The sequence below is a fragment of the Syngnathoides biaculeatus genome, chromosome 3 (genome assembly GCF_019802595.1).
Source record: "Syngnathoides biaculeatus isolate LvHL_M chromosome 3, ASM1980259v1, whole genome shotgun sequence".
Classification (NCBI taxonomy): domain Eukaryota; kingdom Metazoa; phylum Chordata; class Actinopteri; order Syngnathiformes; family Syngnathidae; genus Syngnathoides; species Syngnathoides biaculeatus.
The window spans coordinates 3176360-3194525 of NC_084642.1; the positions used below are offsets into that span (position 1 = coordinate 3176360).

At 43.6% G+C, this 18166-nt stretch overlaps 1 protein-coding gene across 3 annotated transcripts in view; it reads left to right on the forward strand.

Moving 5' to 3' along the window:
• The window catches only part of dennd5a (DENN/MADD domain containing 5A), a 43598-nt gene that overhangs the window by 11041 nt on the left and 14391 nt on the right, over positions 1-18166 (forward strand). For 2 of the 3 annotated variants that reach the window (XM_061814224.1, XM_061814227.1), the window contains exons 2-10: positions 2816-2887; positions 3773-3882; positions 4871-5552; positions 10705-10892; positions 13813-14124; positions 15279-15497; positions 16134-16368; positions 16448-16598; positions 16684-16777. In XM_061814224.1, the coding sequence (XP_061670208.1) occupies positions 2816-2887; positions 3773-3882; positions 4871-5552; positions 10705-10892; positions 13813-14124; positions 15279-15497; positions 16134-16368; positions 16448-16598; positions 16684-16777 (2063 nt within the window). The remainder of the gene's footprint in view (positions 1-2815; positions 2888-3772; positions 3883-4870; positions 5553-10704; positions 10893-13812; positions 14125-15278; positions 15498-16133; positions 16369-16447; positions 16599-16683; positions 16778-18166) is intronic. The other variant, XM_061814226.1, reaches the window with a different exon arrangement.

An 18166-nucleotide genomic window follows, 5' to 3' on the forward strand; every position in this document is an offset into this window, starting at 1 on the left:
AAGAAATCCATGATTAGGTAATAAAATGCATGAAGTACATATAGGCTGTCTCTGTTTTGCAAAATAATGTTCAGCTTGAGTGACAGTTCCGGACAGACAACCAGAGCGAGTCCTCGGTTTTATGACGATCTTGGCATTCAACGTTTTGAGGCTACAAACGCGGCACAATAAAATACTGTAATTTCTTTTGTATAACGTGCGTCCGTGTATAATACGCACCCTCAAAGTTGACCTCAAAATTCTGGAAAATTCCATGCATTTTGCATTGTTTTTTTGTTTTTTTTTTTACCCATATGATCAAAAGTATTGTCTGTATTTAATTTTTTTTACAAAATTATTCTCAAGTGCCCTACCTACCAACACAGTTGTGCTCATACACTTGATTATCCAGGCAGAAATTGTAAGATGGGCACAATTGGTTTCAGAAAACATGAAGGGCCTGGCAAAACTCATTTGATTTTATTTTAATGGGATTCATATGAAACTGTCAAGCGTTTCAGAAACGCGTAATCATTAAAACATAACCTTAAAGAAATTAATGGTGGTTGTTATTCAGTCATCAGTCATAAATTCTAAATTTAAATGTAAATTTCTTAGCATAACTGTACAAATTGTGCCCCTGCTACACCTTTTTCCATAACCTCGAGGTGGCAGTGGCATATTGGAATGAAAGTCTACATCTTTTTCATAATGTCTAGTTGGCGGCATGCATTTATAAAATGTGACTTTTTAAAAATTACCCCGATGACAATGTATAATGCGAACTATTGAATGTTCACAATTTTCAGGGAAAAAATATTATACAATTGAAATTTTGGTAGTTTGGACATCGGTGTAAGAATCCATGCAGATCATTACGTGACACAAAAAAAACGCATGCGCAGTTATTTATTACAATTTTTCATTTGAATATTTGATGGTTTTGTTGCAGAAAATTTTTTTTGTTTGTTTTTTACACCACTATTTACTGTAATGATGTCTATTATTGAACTAGCATCTGTTAGTGATAGATTATGGCACATATTTGTAAACCGAAGTCGATAATAATCATAGTGGTAAGGGGTAAATGTAAACTTTTGTCAGTGTTTGTGTATAAGAATGTTTGAAGTAATTTTGTAGGAAATTAAGTCCATACATGGGCAGATTAGAATATTGGCTATGATTTTGACAGCTCACATGAATATTCAAATATTTGCATCGATTAGTAAATTATTAACAGAATCATTTTGTTCCATCCACTGAGGTTGCTGCGTTAAGCCGGGGGGTCCGTTTGTTTTTTGTCCGTATTCACGTTGACCCTAACGTCCACGTCGTGACCCTTTTAGCGCTTTTTGTTTCAATCATATTCGATGACGACTGTGTACACTAAATATTGACCGTCCTGCAGTATATTACCAGAACTATAGCACCGTTTGCTTCTACTCTTTGAACCTTGAGTCGTAGAACAGAATTATTTTGCAGTTCATACGGTGGGTATAAAAGGTCTACACACCCCTGTTCAAATGGCAGTTTATTGTAAAAAAAAACAAACAAAAAAACAAAACGGGATGAGTCATTTCCAACCATTTTCCACCCTTAATTTGACTTATAACTGTAAAATCCATCTGAAAGGAAAAAATGTTTTCGAAAGGTTAACTGAACACCGCTGAGATAATGCGGTTTCACAAGTGTGCACACCCTTTTGTAACTGAGGATGTGGATTATTTTTTCTGAAATGACCAGGCACCCGTATATGTGAATTTAAATTCCTCCCTAATAAAGTTCTGATGAGCTAGTCGGCTTTTCGTTCATTTTTTTTCTGTTTTTGTACCGAGTGTATTTGGAACTGTTCATAATTCCCTCCTCTTTGACTCATGCCCCAGTTACAAATGAAGAAAAGCACACCCCAAAAGGCAAACTGTTTTCTTATCTTTTCATCAGTTTTGGAGCCATTTCCAGTTCTCGCCTTATTTTGTCTGTGACTACAAAATTACCTGCTCCCACTTAACATGCGTCTGAATGTAAGAATTGAATTCTGAACATATTCCAGGTACCTTAAAGTTGTGGGCTGTTGGACAACGGTTTATTTTTACTTCACTCACAGTCTTTGTTTTTTTTTCAGTTGAGGTGTTCAAGTACCAGCCCACGTCAGCGGTGGAACAGTTTTGAAATGATTTATCCGAGTGTCTTTTTTCATATCACTAAGAACATTTGGGATGTTCAGACTTTTAAAACAGTCCAAACCCATTGAAATTCCGACGTGTAGACTTCCTGTATCAGTGCGTGAAAAGGCCGCCAGTTTGTGTTCAGTGGCACAACTGGCCCGAGAAGAACCTTCAAATCTCAGCAAGGTGTGAGAAATATGGAAGTAAATTAGCGCCGCCGGGATTTGAATTTGAAATGCCGCGGGGAAAAAACAGGATTTGAATTTGGAACCGTAAAGTGGATCACATTTTCAATAGTTGCTACAATTCACTGTCTAAAATTCACCGGGTTACTCCAGGTCAGAACCGAACAGCCAGCCAATCGCAGTAATGCTTTCTTAGTCACGTGACGTCACATCCTAAGAAAGTGTCACTGTGATTGGTTGGCTGTTCGGTTCTGACCTGAAGTAACCCTGCCTGGTGGCACGGACGCTGAATTTCAGACAGCGAACTGTCCCAACTATTGAACATGTGATCACTTTCCATTTCAAATTCCAATCCAGTTTTCTGTGGCATTTCAAATTCAAATCCCGGCGGCACGAATTTTATTTCCATATGAGAAGTGATGTGCTGCCCTTGCCCGACCAGGCTTATAATGATATATTTTTTTGTTTGTTTTATTTGCTGTGTAGCTTTATGCCAGTATATACAGGCTACTAAATTCAGAGATGGGGCCAGAGGAAATTTGGCAGGGGCAAATGAAGGTAACCCTCCCACCACACACTTTCCTCCCCCCTGTTTTAACTTCTGCAAAGCTTTATAACCCCTCAACCTGTAACCTGGTTATCGAAACGTCTTGAATAAACACTTTTCTACCCCTCCCCCTTAATTTCAAAGAAGTTGCGGGGATTTGCCCTTTTCTTTTGTGCGCACTCTGGAGTTCAATCCCCCCCCCCTCCCCCTCACACCCCCTCCCCCAAGCAGCGGCTGAACAATGAGCTTAAGTTTGACAAACACTGCTCCCGTTTCCTGCGGGTTCTCCGTGCACACATTGCGCTCGCTCGCTCGCTCGCTCACTCACTCACTCGCTCACTGGTGAAGCCGGTGCCGCCTGCGCTGGCATTGCCTGGCCAATGTTTACTCCCCCCCCACCCCCCACCCCCCACCCCCCATTCCCCCTTTACAGCTCTGAATGAATTTTTCAGTACTGCCTTGGTGTGTGCGTCACTTTTTTGCTCCATTCTGGGTTCAAATCAAACTCAACTGGAGCTTTTTTTTCTTGATGAATTGTTTGTGTGTGTTTGTGTCTGTATTGCCATTAAAGCTGCCAGGAAGCTTCTTGAGCTTTAAAACTTGTTCATTGATATTTTCTGCATTGGAAATTGGAATTTCCGATGACACATGAATATTTGATCAGGCTTTTTTAAAAATATTTTTTTCAAGCTTGGAATACAGGCGGCAGCTTTAAATGATGCAATACCTTCTTTTTCCGTAGACCAATTTGCTGACTTGCTCTCGCCCCTCTGGAATTGTGCCTGCTACTGATCAAACATTTCCTGTCCACCTCTGCCTATTTTTTTTTGCGCTGAGTCTTTTTCTCTTTTCATTCTCACGTCCCATTTTTTTTTTCCCCCTCTTTGCTTTTTCAGGTGAGAATTTTGAGCAGAGTCCCCTACGGAGAACCTTTAAATCCAAAGTTCTCGCACATTACCCGGACAATGTCGAGTGGAATCCGTTCGACCAGGACGCAGTTGGCATGGTGAGATCGCAAATCTGTGAAAGTCTGACCGTAAATCGCCTGGAATTGTTTCAAAAGTATTGCACTTTTGTTAGTATCGGACATGTGATTTTCCCGTTTACAGACGGAATTCTATCTTTTTAAATTGCATTGATTCTCCGCAGTTCTGCAATATTCCAACCGTAACCAGTGCTAGAATCCAAATCGGCAACAAGGACGCCCTGCTGCGGTGTCTCAAGCTTGTGGAAATATTTGAGAAAAAGAACGATTTTGATAACATGGTCACTTGCACGATATGCCATTCAATCCTCAAATATAACAAAAGAAGAAGCGCAATAAACTGGCATCCGTCACGCGAGCTGACAAAAAGCCTAAATTCCTCACAATTCACCAAATTTGCTCCCGTAACATTAAAAAGGAAAGACAATATTATGGCTGTGGGGAAAAAAAAAATCGAATAAATCTACTTCAATATAGGTGGACACAAAATCTGTACCCCAAACCGCTTTTGACAATGTTTCCGCGTCGACGGGTCGGGATCATTTTTTTTTTTTCGAGGGTACCACACATACTGAGGATTGACAATAAAGGGAAACCGTACTATTGCATTTTTAATTGGTAAATTGTCATTAAATGATGACTGATGTCTTCTTTGTGTAGTTTATTTTCTTTTGTTTTTCCACTTGTTCCTGTGATTCTGGTCATTTATATTCGACCCTGTACGAGGCCTCTCTGCGTCATTTCCTCCTCGCGTTGTTTTGAAATTGTGTGTTCGCTTGTGCTTCGAAGCAAAAGCGAAAACTACGAGTGGACGGCTGGGGGGGGGGGGAGACAAAAAGATCGACGTCATCCATTAAGCACCCTCGACACGACTTCTAACCTTAATGTCTACCACAAATAAAGTCAAAAAGTCAAGTCAAGTTTTTCATTTGATTTAGCTTAATTTTACTCACTTGCTAACGTGGCACCTTGACCGATATTCCCCTTTTTTCCCCCCGTCGTCCCGCAGCTCTGCATGCCGAAGGGTTTGGCCTTCAGGACGCAGGTGGACTCCCGCGAGCCTCACTTCCACTCCTTCATCATCACCCGAGAGGACGGCTCTCGGACGTACGGATTCGCCCTCACCTTCTTCGAGGAGGTGACGAGCAAGCAGATCTGCAGCGCCATGCAGACTCTTTACCACATGCACAACGCCGAGCAGTACGACATCTTGCACACGCCCACGTCCCCCCGCGGCCCCGAGGAGCCGCGGCTGCACGGCCAGCCTCGGCCCGTCCTGCACGCCGCCCCCGCCATCTCCCGCCTGCAGCGCTTCAACTCGTACGACATCAGCCGGGACACGCTGTACGTGTCCAAGTGCATCTGCTTGATAACGCCCATGGCCTTTGCGCAGGCCTGCAGAAAAGTGCTGCAGCAGCTTTACCGGGCCGTCACCTCGCCCCACCCCCCGCCCCTCCCGCTGGAGAGCTACGTCTTCAACATCCTCTACGAGGTGCCCCTGCCGCCCTCCGGCCGCTCCCTAAAGTTCTCGGGCGTCTACGGCCCCGTGGTGTGCCAGAGGCCCAGCACGTCGGAACTGCCGCTCTTTGACTTTGCCGTCGGGGAAATGTTCGACCTGCTGGGGGTGGAGAACGTTCTTCAGTTGTTCACCTGCGCCCTGCTCGAGATGCAAATACTGCTCTACTCGCAGCGTAAGTGGCACATGCGCACTCCTTCGGGCTTTCCTCCGCTATTTATTTCGCGGTCCCATCGGTACCAAAACGTGGGGGCCGTAGCTTACACGCGACAGCCACACTGGGCACTTTTCTGTCATCTAACGAGATGGCTGAGGAAGAGCTATAAAACAAATTGAGTGCTTTAAAATGTTGTTGTTTTATAAGTTTAATTTAACTTAAATTATCTTTCCCTATTGAAATGAATGGCGATTCTGTTCCAGCCTACCTAAATAAACAACAAAAAGGTTAAAAATGCTTTATTTTTAATGGAAAATACCCCCCAAATGTTGTACTTTTAAAACGTTGTAATGACTTAATTAAAAAATACGTATAGAAAAAAAAAACAGACTCAATAAACTGCAGTAATAGTTGTTTTCACAGAGGATAAAGAATAAACGCCCGTGACTGTTATTGTCTGTGTACATGCAGACTTTGAGTTCAATTAAACAATGCAACGATCAAATCAAATCATATTTTTGCTCTCAACTCAAATAAAAAAAAAAAAATCCGCCGAATGATGTTTGGAATCTCAATAAACTTGTCTATCTTCTCTCAAAGATATTAAAGTACTATTATGATCATCTAAAAATAGCACACGTGAAGGCAGATTTTTTTTTTTTAAATACCATTTTGCTGCTGTAAAATTAACGGGGGAAAAACTATGACGTTTATGTTTTAACCATCTAAAAAAGTGCTTTGTGAGCCCACTCTGTGATACTCCTACTGTACGTAAATGAAATGTACCATATGGAGTGACCCCAACACAGCTTTATGATGTCACTCAGTAGTTAAGAACAGATTCCATTTGTGCACCTGCACTTTTTTGATTGACACTGGGTATTAATTTCAAAATGGGTTCATGGTTGTCGTGGTTTTTTTTCTGGGGTGGGAGTAATGTAACATTCCACTGTCTGAACGAAATAGACCCGGGGCTCTGGCAAATCTTTGATACACACGTCGGCAGTATTTTTCCCGAAGGTTACGTAACCCGCAAAGTGTCCATTAAGCTAATGCGGTCTGAGTACGAGCTTGTATAATACCGAGACGCCCGCCCATTGTAGTCGGAGGTTTTTGCGTACGACGTGATGATTCCGCATTTGCACGCTTCAAACACTTTTCGGTCAAATTTTGATCTCTTGATCCGTGTCGCCGGGTCGTTTTTCCACGCGTGAGTGAGTCAGTTATTTGCTGAGCAAGGAAGGCCTTTAGCGAGCGTGCGCCAGATGCGGAGTGGCGACGCTCGGATCCGTTACGATGGCTAAAAAGGAAGCCCAACGCTTTTGGAAAAAAAGAGCAGGCGCCGCATGAGAAGCTCTTGGAGTGGGAAAGCTGTGGTGTTGCTAGGCAACCTCGGGGAGGATAGCCAGGATGCAGGATGATTATCATTGGCTGGAGGTGACATCATGCCCTCTCTCCCACGGGAGCCGCAGAACGTGCGAAGGGTGTCGACTGGCAGTACTCCACGCGAAAGAACTGAAGGATTGTTTGGAGGAAGCACTACAAACACACACACGGGGATGAAATGGATGCTTTATGACGAGGAAGCAACATTGAGACTTGAGTGGCATTTAGATCCATCATTGGTTGAAAATTGTGGTCAGCAGCTTTTGCATGATTTGTTTACCCGACGTCTCGGGGTGCGTCGTACCGTGTCGCTCACGTGTCGACCGTGGTGCCGTTAAAGTCACATGATTATCTATTTCTGCTTCTTTTTTTTTTTTTTTGCAGCAAGAGAGTGACAGGGAAACACACGGGGAGATTAATACCGGGTGTCCCAAAAGCACAAGATGCTTCCCTTTTTCCATTTCGACAGACTCGGGGCCATCACGATTCCGCAGTTTGACGTTTTGCAGTTTTTGTAAACGACGCAATTGGAGCAGCGTTGCCAAATTGCCACCTGGCAAGGAGTTTTTTTCCGTTTCAGACTGCTGAGCAGCGCTGGTTTCAGAAGCTTTTCGGTCGTCATGCTGCTTCAACACTTTCACAATTTACCCTTACAGGACACCTTGTACGGTGAAGAAAATAAGTGTTTGAACACAGTTCTGCCACTTAGAAATCATGGAGGGGTCTGCAATTTGCGTGTCCACTGTGAGAGAGATCATCTAAAAAGAAAAATCCAGAAATCACAATGTATGATTTTTTTTTTTTAACGATTGATTTGTGTGATACAGCTGCAAATACACATTTGAACACAGAGGAGTCATGGGAGAAAGTTTTGTGGTCAGATGCGACAAAAATTGAACTTTTTGGTCATAATTCCACAAAGATGAATGATGAGTTCCATCCCAAGAACACCATCCCTCCTGTGAAGCATGGGGGTGGTAGCATCAAGACGACTGCACTGTATTAAGGAGAGGATGACCGCGGCCGTGGATTGTGAGATTTTCGGGGAACAACCTCTTTCCCTCAGTCAGAGCATCGAAGATGGGTCGTGGCCGGGTCTTTCAACGTGACAATGACCCGACGCCCACAGGCAGGAAAACCAACAAGGGCTCCGTCAGAATCATAGCAAGGTTCTGCCGTGCCCTAGCCAGTCTCCAGACCTAAACCCAATAGAAAATCTTTGGAGGGAGCTGAAACTCCGTGTTTCTCAGCGACAGCTCAGAAACCTGTCTGATCTCGAGAAGACCTCTGTGGAGGAGTTGGCCAAAATCTTTCCTGCAGTGTGTGAAAACCTGGTGAACAACGACAGGAAACGTTTGACCTCTGTAATTGCAAACAAAGGCTAATGTACTAAATATTAACATTGATTTTTTTCAGGTGTTCAAATACTTATTTGCAGCTGCATCACAGAAATAAATTGTTGTGATTTCTGAATATTTCTTTTTCGATGATCTCTCTCACACCTACAATGAAAATTTCATGATTTCCAAGTGGGAGAACTTGCAATACAGCAGGGTGTTCAAATACTTATTTTCTTCACTGTATATTTTGCACGATGATGTTTCATGTGCAACTGCTACCAAATAACTCAAATTCAGTACTTGCACAATGAAGTCAGGATGACAAGCGCTGTATCAAAAATGAGAGGCGTACCCTCACCTGGAGAAATCATCACAAATGTGAAACGTTTTCGACTGATGTGTCTTAGCTTATATTTTTCAGCCAGTTCACCTTCCCAAGGCTTATCTAATTCCACCCGCCGTTAATGACATTTGGCCCAGATAGAAACGCCCGCGACGCGGTGAAACCTCGTCTGATATTTCATCTTCGGACACATTCAAATCAGATAAGAGTCAACCCTATTTTGCATGAACCTCTTCTCGCTTTCATGCATCTATTTTTCACCATGTCACGACGCGGGTTTTCACCGACATTTAATCAGGACATCCCTTGTGAAATTTCCAGCTTGACTCATCCAAAAAAAAAAAAAAAAAAAAAAAAACCAATTTGTGGAGGGGAAGTTGAGCTCATCACAGATGAAAAAGCCGAGCGTAGCGAAACCTCCGCTGCAGAGGAAATGCGTTGGTAGAACTGTGCTGTGTCATCCCGGGAGGGGTTTCTAAGATCCCTTCTGTGTTAACTTGATCGCGTCTCGAAAAGGTCAGTACTAGTTTTTACGGTGGTACCCAATTAAGTGGCCGGAGTAGCTTGTGAATATGTTTTAATAAGAATATTTCATGCATTTAGCGACAGGGGTGAAGTGATTTTTGTCTATGTGGACTTGTCAAAGGGGAAAGGGAGTCTTGTTAGTATTGGAGTCTCCCCTCCCGAGAGCGGAATCCGGTTTCAAAGCGGCGGTCTTGTCTTGCGGACCAGCACGTGACCAAATGAAGGGATGGTAGTTATTTTGTCGCCACAACAGGAAAGGCAGCTCCGTGCGGTCGCTGTCAACAGGACACAGCGGGAATGCCAATGAGGAGGAGGCGGCGCCGCTCTGTGTGTGTGTGTGTGTGTGTGTGGACCACTTGACTGGGGCCAAAGCGCCAAAATGTGAAGCGGTGCTGATGTGTGAGGTCGGCAAAAGGGAATTTGGCCGCAGCCAAAGAGGGCTCCGCTCCAGTTGCCCGTCACAATTTAGAGGCGGAGATCTCCCGAGGACGAAATCCTGGAGGTGGCGCTCTCCTCCACTCTAAGCCACGAAAAACGTGAAGCAATCGAACACTCTTCACTTCCTCAGTCGAGAAAGCATTTTTGTTCTTTTCCGTCAAAGTTATTAAGCAGGCCCGCGATTTAGGATGATTTGTCGGCGATTTTGTTTGATTATTTTTATTATTATTTTTTTTTTATTAGTCATATTATTTCAAATTGGCAATGCAGAAAATGCACACGCGTGAATTGCTTTTGATTCAGGTTTGGTCTGAAACGTCTCCACAAAATCTTGATTATCGATTCACAAATGTCTGATGTTGGTGAAACACAAATATATACAGTCTACTTTATTATTAGAATGAATATTATCTTTCATCTGTTATTACGGTGTTATCAGTTCTGTGAAGTAGTACATACTACAGATATGTTTATTAATCAATTCTTATTCTAGAACGACACTTATGCATTAATAATACAGATGGATTGTCATTTTGAAGGCAAACTTGGTTGCACGCTGACCTTCCTCCCTTTCTTCTCTTGGAAAACGCTCCACGTGTACTTGAGGCAGCCATGTTGGGTCAGGAAAGAAAGGGAAATGATACCAAATGACCAGATACCAAATTATGGCTTCAGATTAAAACGCTTCAATATTTTGACATAGCAAAGGATACAATGTGTGAAAATCATGATGTCCCAAAAATGGGACGCTGCTCGCGAATGGGTTTTAATATTAAAAAAGAACATACAATAGATATATTTCAAAAGTAAATGAATAGCATAAATAAAGTGTGTGTGTGTGTGTGTATATATATATATATATATATATATATATATATATATATATATATATATAAAAAATATAGTTTTATCATGCATTTATCCATTTTAATTATATGAGGACGCGAATGGCAGTGGCCCATTTATTGTTTCTCTTGTCAAAAGAGATGCAATAGCGGTTCTGAAGACAACCCGGTTTCGGAGGGTGGGGCACGGGTCCGTGAAGTTAGCACGCTTCCACATAGACGTCGCGATATGGTTGGGGTCTCTTCAACGGTTTGGTTTTCTCACTGGTGTGTTTTTTTTGTGGGCTGCGCAGATTACCAGAGGCTGATGACGGTAGCAGAGAGCATCACAGCCTTAATGTTCCCCTACCAGTGGCAGCACGTGTACGTTCCCATTCTGCCCGCCTCGCTCCTGCACTTCCTGGACGCGCCGGTGCCGTATCTCATGGGCCTGCACTCCAACGGGCAGGACGACCGCACCAAGCTGGAGTTGCCGCAGGAGGTACGCTCGTGCGCCGTCTCGCACCCCCGCAAATAGGAGGCGCCGCTGAACTACGCGGAGCCAGCTTCGGGTGTTTGACCGCGCGTCTCGTAACTGTGCGCGACGCGAACGCGTCAGCGGCGTTCGCGCTCATTGCGCCCACTCGTTCCGGCTGTCCTTATGCAGAACCTTCGCTTTGGCTTTGCGACTAACCCCCCCTCGGAGCTGCAGTCGCTAGAACTGAACATTTTGTCCCACACGTTTTATCTCCGCATGATGTCAAAATGCAATTCTGCCACACCACGAGCCGTCTGTGCAGAAGGATTGCATGTCTACTACACAGAAGTGTGTGCATATATATTTGTTTTTTTGAATTTCTTTTCAAAAAGAACCGCGATGCCCTTGATGGATTTCGTGCCTCTACTGTTGATTGAGTGCACCACTTTTTGCCCTGCTGGTAAAATCTAATTCAAAACCAAACCTGAAAAAATATCATTGCGGTTCTTTAGTTATATTCAGCCGTTGGAGTATTTATCTGATATCCTTGATGTCCAGTTTAAGGTACTAGTACGAGTATGCTCTTGGCCCTCACTAGTAAGACAATCCTGCACATTAGTAAGCTCACTTTGCCATCTGAGTAGTAGTAGTAGTAGTAGTAGTAGTAGTAGTTGTAGTATGCAATCATCAATTAGTACACAGTTTTGCCTCATTGGTCATATATACATAGAACTCGTGCACGTGACGTCACCATTTTCACGGCGCCATATTGCCGGTCAAAAAGAGCCGCTCGACATTGTGGGAGACGTTGAACCGGAGGAGAATATTTATAATACCCGAGACGTGTTGTGCTGTTGGTTGTCACAGCAGACGAGACAGATATTCAAAGAGGTCATTCGATGGAATACCAGATGAAAAGAGCAGAAAATATCGATGGATTTCGGTAATGAAACGTGGTGGATGGTACCAAAATACACACCCGCCTGTGTAGCGATCGCTTCATTTCAGGTAGGAATTATTTTTCTCAATCTCAAATTACCAAAAGGTATTTATAATGCCAAGTTGGCTCATTTGAGAACAATACGTGTTCAAAAAAAAAAAAAAAAAAAGAGAGGTTTTTGGAGGTTAAGTGTGGCCGCAGTCGCTTCCGTGTACGTGCCGTGGACGACTCGGTCCTCTTTTTTTTTTTTTTTTTTTTTTCCCCAATCAAAGTTAATGAATGCGAGTTTGTGTAAAACCAGGGGTCATTTATTTGAATATTGGTATTTGTATTGAATACTGGCTGAAAAGATCGATGGATTCCGGCAAAGGTTAACGTGTGGCCGAACACGCTTCCGCGTTCACGAGCCGTCAAAACCGTCACTATGTGGGATTTATTCCTGATTGAGATCCAACAGATCCAGCGACGAAGTATTTGTATGCGTCCAGACTTTTCTACGCTTTAAAACTTTTCCGTGTAAATCTCGAGGACTTACTCACCAGATCCACGTGTAGATCCAGTTGGCCAAGACAAGCGGAAGCGAATTCACAGTCCGATTTCTTATCGGCGAAAACATCGATTTCGGCATTAAATACGGGTCCTTCATGCCGAGTTTATCAAAATTTTCCATGTACCTTCATTTATTATCACCTTCTAAATGTCGCTCGGTTTCGGACAAGACTGGGCGTCGTGCCCCAAAACATATTTCGTGTCGTCGCCGACCGACTTAGCATTGAGCAATGCTTAGCTTGACCGGCAATATGGCGATTTAAACAAAAGTCACGTGATTTCATCACGTAGGTGCACAAGCTTTATAGTAGTATACCAAGTTTGTCCTGCTGGTGAGGACAAGGAGCAAACTAGTACATGGACCTTAACCTTGAAATCAAGGATGTCAATTTTGAATTTGTTGGCTGTCGAGATCTAGTATGCTTTTTCATCCTCCCTAGTGAGACAAGAGAATTCAGTACGCAAGGAGAGTTTTTCCACTACTGCCTTACATAACTGCATGACATTTCTGTACTCTAGTAGACAATTTTGGTGTTCTAGTAAGATAACTACATGTTACCAGTGAGGCAAAACTGTGCCCTAAGTAGACACAAGTAGTACTAGCCGGAAGTATTATCATGCAGTTGTCAGCTACTGCACATTTTGCCACATTAATAAGATGTACTTGTCTTTATTAGTATGCCAAAATTGTCCCACTCCTGAGAACAAAAAGAGTACAAGTACACGGACCCAGGTATGGAACAACTTCAACTCAACGGTTATTTGAAATTAAAGGATATGGAAGCCGATTGAGCATTTATTTATCTTCGATATCCAACTAAAGATTATACTAGTTGGACAATTGTGACACTAGTAGTGGAAAAAAGTTATTAGCAACGTGCATTTGTTTTGCTAGTGCACCATATTTGCACTACTAGTGAAGACAATGTGAGTACTAGTAAATGGCCCTGAAGATAGATATTAAAAAAAATGTAAAATGGATTCCACTCGGGTCGGAACACAAGCCACCGCACTGTTTGGCCTCCAATATAATTTTTTCTCCATATTTTTGAATACTTCTTTGTTGCATGTCATAAAACTTTTTATCAACCGCACAGCCAAATGCAGAAGTCATATTTTAATATCACAAAATCGGCTCGTATCGCTGCTACGAGGGTTTCATCATCCACATTCCTGCGTGTTGAGCTTTTTCAAAAGTCTTCCAGATGTTTCGAGTCTTTTGGGCTTTCCTTGTCAAACATGCAAAGTACTCTCAGAACACTCAAATATTTCAAGGTCAGATTTTGCGATTAGTGCTGCGTCCCGGTCTAGTGTCCTCGCTATATTTTCTTTTTTTTTTAAATGGCACCTGAGGGCGAATGAATTATTATATATTTACACTTGCATCGAGTTAACATTTTTGTGACCTGCATTTTTTTTTTTTTTTTGAACTCTAACGATTACATTTCCCTCCAGGCCAACTTGTGTTTCGTGGACATCGACAACCACTTCATAGAACTTCCGGAAGAGCTGCCGCAGTTCCCCAACAAGCTCGAGTTCATCCAAGAGATCTCCGAGGTGCTGGTGTCCTTCGGCCTGGCGCCGGAAGGAAACATCCACTCCGGCGACTCGCAGCTCAAGCACGGAGGCCTGCGATCGCTGGACGCCGTCTCCGACAAGCGCAACGGCAACCTGGCCTCGCCGCTCAACTCGTACCTGCTGAGGGAGAACGTAACCATCGCCAGACTGCAGGCCCTGGTCAAGAGGACGGGCGTCAGTTTGGAGAAGGTCAGATATGACTTACTTGATCCGCTACCCTTTGGAAATTAATTACATTGTCGCTTTTTTATTTAAAAACCAAAAAAAAAAAAAAAAGGCATTCCAACTCTTTAATTGTACTTGATTGTAAAATGAGTATTTATCGTCATAATAAAATGGCTTATCAGTCAGATTTTGAGCACATCACGACTAGTCAAGAACTTTTCAAAATATTTTACCCGTATATGAATTCAGTACAGGCGGCAGGGTGGCTCAGCTGCTCAAGCGTTGGCCTCACAGTTCTGAGGTTCGATCCCGGACGCACCTGTGTGGACTTTGCATGTTCTCCTCATGCCTGCGTGGGTTTCCTTTGGGTACTCCGGTTTCCTCCCACATCCCAAAAACATGCAACATTACTTGGACACTCTAAATTGCCCCTAGGTGTGATTGTGAGTGCGACTGTTTTGTCTCTATGTGCCCTGTGATTGGCTGGCAACCAGTTTCAGGTGTACCCCACCTCCTGCCCGTTGACAACTGGATTAGGCTCCAGCACTCCTCGCAACCCTTGTGAGGATAAGCGGCTAAGAAAATAGATGGGCGGATGAATTTAGTACCTCATGGATAAGTTGAATTGATAACAAAATAGTCACTGCAGTAACATCGACTCAACACAAGAGGGAGCCTCTTACACATGTCATCGTCCACAAAGCGTTAAGGTTGAGTTTGAAATACATTGTAAAAAAAAAAAAAAAAAACACTTTTTATAATGTATTCATTTGCATTATGATTAGGGTTAAGTTTTGAAAAGCAACACACGCTCAAAAATAAGGAATAAAAATTTCGGGCATGTCAACCATTTGGAGAACAAAGCATACTTAATTCAGATTTTCTATTGTCGATAGAAGTAAAGGTCATTCATGGATGTTTGTCCATTATAATTGTTTTTTGTAAATAGAATCTAAAGATGATTAAAGTGGAAGATGACTTTATCAGCTCGTACTTGCTAGTAAATTGGACATAACTTTCTGTGAATAAATCGCATCATTTTGTGGGACATTTCTGGGCTTCACTGACGCTTTATCGCAAAGCCGCTTTTTAACTGAACGCCCGCTCTGTCGATTTAATATCTGTGGTTTTGATCGATACGTGCTGTTCAATTTGCGTTTCGCATTGGCGCACGTCAGCTGCAGGTCCGAGAGGACGGCGGCGGCGGCGGCAAGGACGCTCGCTTTCATTGCGACGACGAAGAGCTGAAGATGCACCAGCTCAACATCCACCTGCGCGAGGTTTTCGCCAACCGCTTCACTCAAATGTTTGCCGACTACGAAGTCTTTGTCATCCAGCCGAGCCAAGACAAGGAGTCCTGGTTCACCAATCGAGACCAGATGCAGAACTTTGATAAGGTGAGACGTTGCACATTATTGTTATTATTATATTATATGCTTATGTGTCTTTGTAGCCTTTGTTTTTATGCTTTGCTGTAATTTTTTGACGTGATGTTGTGACCGTAGCGTCAGTTGTTTGCCCGTTACAGCATTTTGGATTCAGTTTTTGTATTAAGCAAATTGACTTTTGTTGGATGAAATTTAAATCTATCTATCTGTCTCTATCTATCTATCTATCTATCTATCTATCTATCTATCTATCTATCTATCTATCTATCTATCTATCTATCTATCTGTCTGTCTGTCTGTCTGTCTGTCTGTCTCTGTCTGTCTGTCTCTGTCTGTCTGTCTATCTATCTATCTATCTATCTATCTATCTGTGCACTTTGGTGCTAATTTATTTCATTTTTGTTGTGTTGAGAATTTTTTAAACATTTTTTTGATAAAAAAATATAGCTACGTTTGTGTGATGTATAAATAAAATATAGGTCCTCTGGATTAGACCTTTAAATGTATGTCGAAAGCGGTATAATACCGTTTTGCTCCTTTTCACCTCCCGCTTGGAACGGATCCCCCGCGATAAACGCGGCGTCCCGCTTTCGTGAGTCGATCCATTTCAATTCGTCGGAAATGTCCTCAAACGTGTGCGCGCAGGCGTCCTTCCTGTCGGACCAGCCGGAGCCCTACCTGCCCTTCCTGTCCCGTTTCCTGGAGACCCAGATGTTCGCCTCCTTCATCGACAGCAAGATCCTCTGCCACGACGACGACGACAAGGAGCACACGCTGCGGGTGTTCGACGCCCGCGTCGACAAGGTCCGCATGCTGAACGTCCGCACGCCCACCCTGCGCACGTCCATGTACCAAAAGTGCACCAACATCGAAGAGGCGGGTACGTGAGATGAGCGGCTCGTAAAGTCCTCTCGCGGGCCGCGATTAACCGTCGATGACGCCGATTCTTCCACTGGCAGAGAAGGCCATCGAAATGAGAGTGATGAAGATCGACCACACGGCCCTGCATCCTCACCTCCTGGACATGAAGATCGGTCAGGGCCGTTACGAGCAAGGCTTCTTCCCACGGCTGCAGTCCGACGTGCTCTCCTCGGGGCCCACCGGCAACAAGTGACTACTTTGCGCCGCGCCGGCACGGTCCAAACGTGGGCGTCCCTACGGCTCTCGCGGTTTAGCCTGTTTTTTTGCGTTCCAGGTGGGCCAAGAGGAGCGCTCCGGCGCAGTGGAGGAGGCGGGACCGCCAGAAACAGCACGCGGAGCACCTTTATTTAGATAACGACCAGAGAGAGGTTAGCGTTCCGCTTGTCGCGCGCACCAAGGGCCTCCGCTTTGTCGTTCGTTTTGCATGATCTTTTTCTTTTGGCTTCACGTGTCTCTTCGTCGCCTCTTTTGGTCACTGTCTCTCTCTTTTTTTTTTTTTTTTTTTGTTTGCACTCACGCTTGCACGCTCTCAGCATGTAGAGTGTTTGTTTCCGGAGCTGCAGCTCTTGCTGTTTCTTGACTACTACTGGCACTTGCAGTCCTTCAAGCCCTGTCTAAAGTCGGTGACTGTGGATGTGGTATGTGCCGGCCTTTCGCGGGGGGGCCTTCGTGCTCGGACCGCGTGAGCCGCGCATGTGGTCTCCCCTTCCCTCTTCCCGTCTCCTCCGCCATTAAACCGGCTCGTTGTTATAAAATGGTACATTGCGTCGCCATCGCACGGGCACGTCAAATGATGCGGACGCCAAATTGATGAAAAGTGGTGTTTTCTACCAGGTCCATTATTCATACAAAGCAATTTTGCAGACTTATCGATGTGTTTTCCTTGCTTTTGGAATTTAACATGATGACTATGATTTTTGAAAAGCCACCTCTGAAGGCACTTTTACACAATCTAATTGACCCCTCCGTACAGGGCACTTAACCACGCCTCCTGAAGTGACGTCACGCCACGTGCGCTGACGTACGACAAACAATTTGTGAAAATGGCAAATACAATACAATACATTCTGAACTGAGACAGACTCCATGCTTCTGATTTCATTCAAATCAACGATATATTATAGATTCTGAATACAATACATTCTGAACTGAGAAAGACGCCATGCTTCTGATTTCATTCAATCGTTCACACGTAGCAATGTTATGCTAGCGGAGAACGTCTCATTCATTTATACGAGACGTGTATTAAAAATCAAATTTAGGGCATATCTTGGTGCAAACAGAGTCTGGTTAAGCTTCGGCCGCGAGCCAGCAAGAAAGCGACACGTTTGTGCAGTCCGATCATCGCTCAACCAAGAATAAGTGTGTCAATCGTTCACACGCAGCAGTGTTATGCTAGGGAAGAACTTTGAATTCATTTATACGAGAGATGTATTGAAAATCAAATATAGGGCATACCTTGGTGCAAACATATGTGTTCCGGTTGATATTTGATGGATTTAGTTGATCCATCGAAGGCATTTTTCGTACTGGGTCTTCGGTTTTGGAAAGGGTACGAATGGAACTCCACCAAGGAGCCTTTCAGGATACCTGTCGTCACTAATTACAAAGTCCGTGACTACACCTCTTAACCATATCTCTTGTTAAAGAACCCAAATACGCGATAAAACGCTAACTAAACCTATACTGGACCATTCAATGTTGTCAGAGAAAATGGCGGGAGCAAAAACGGGCTTTGGTCTATGCAGATCTCTGGC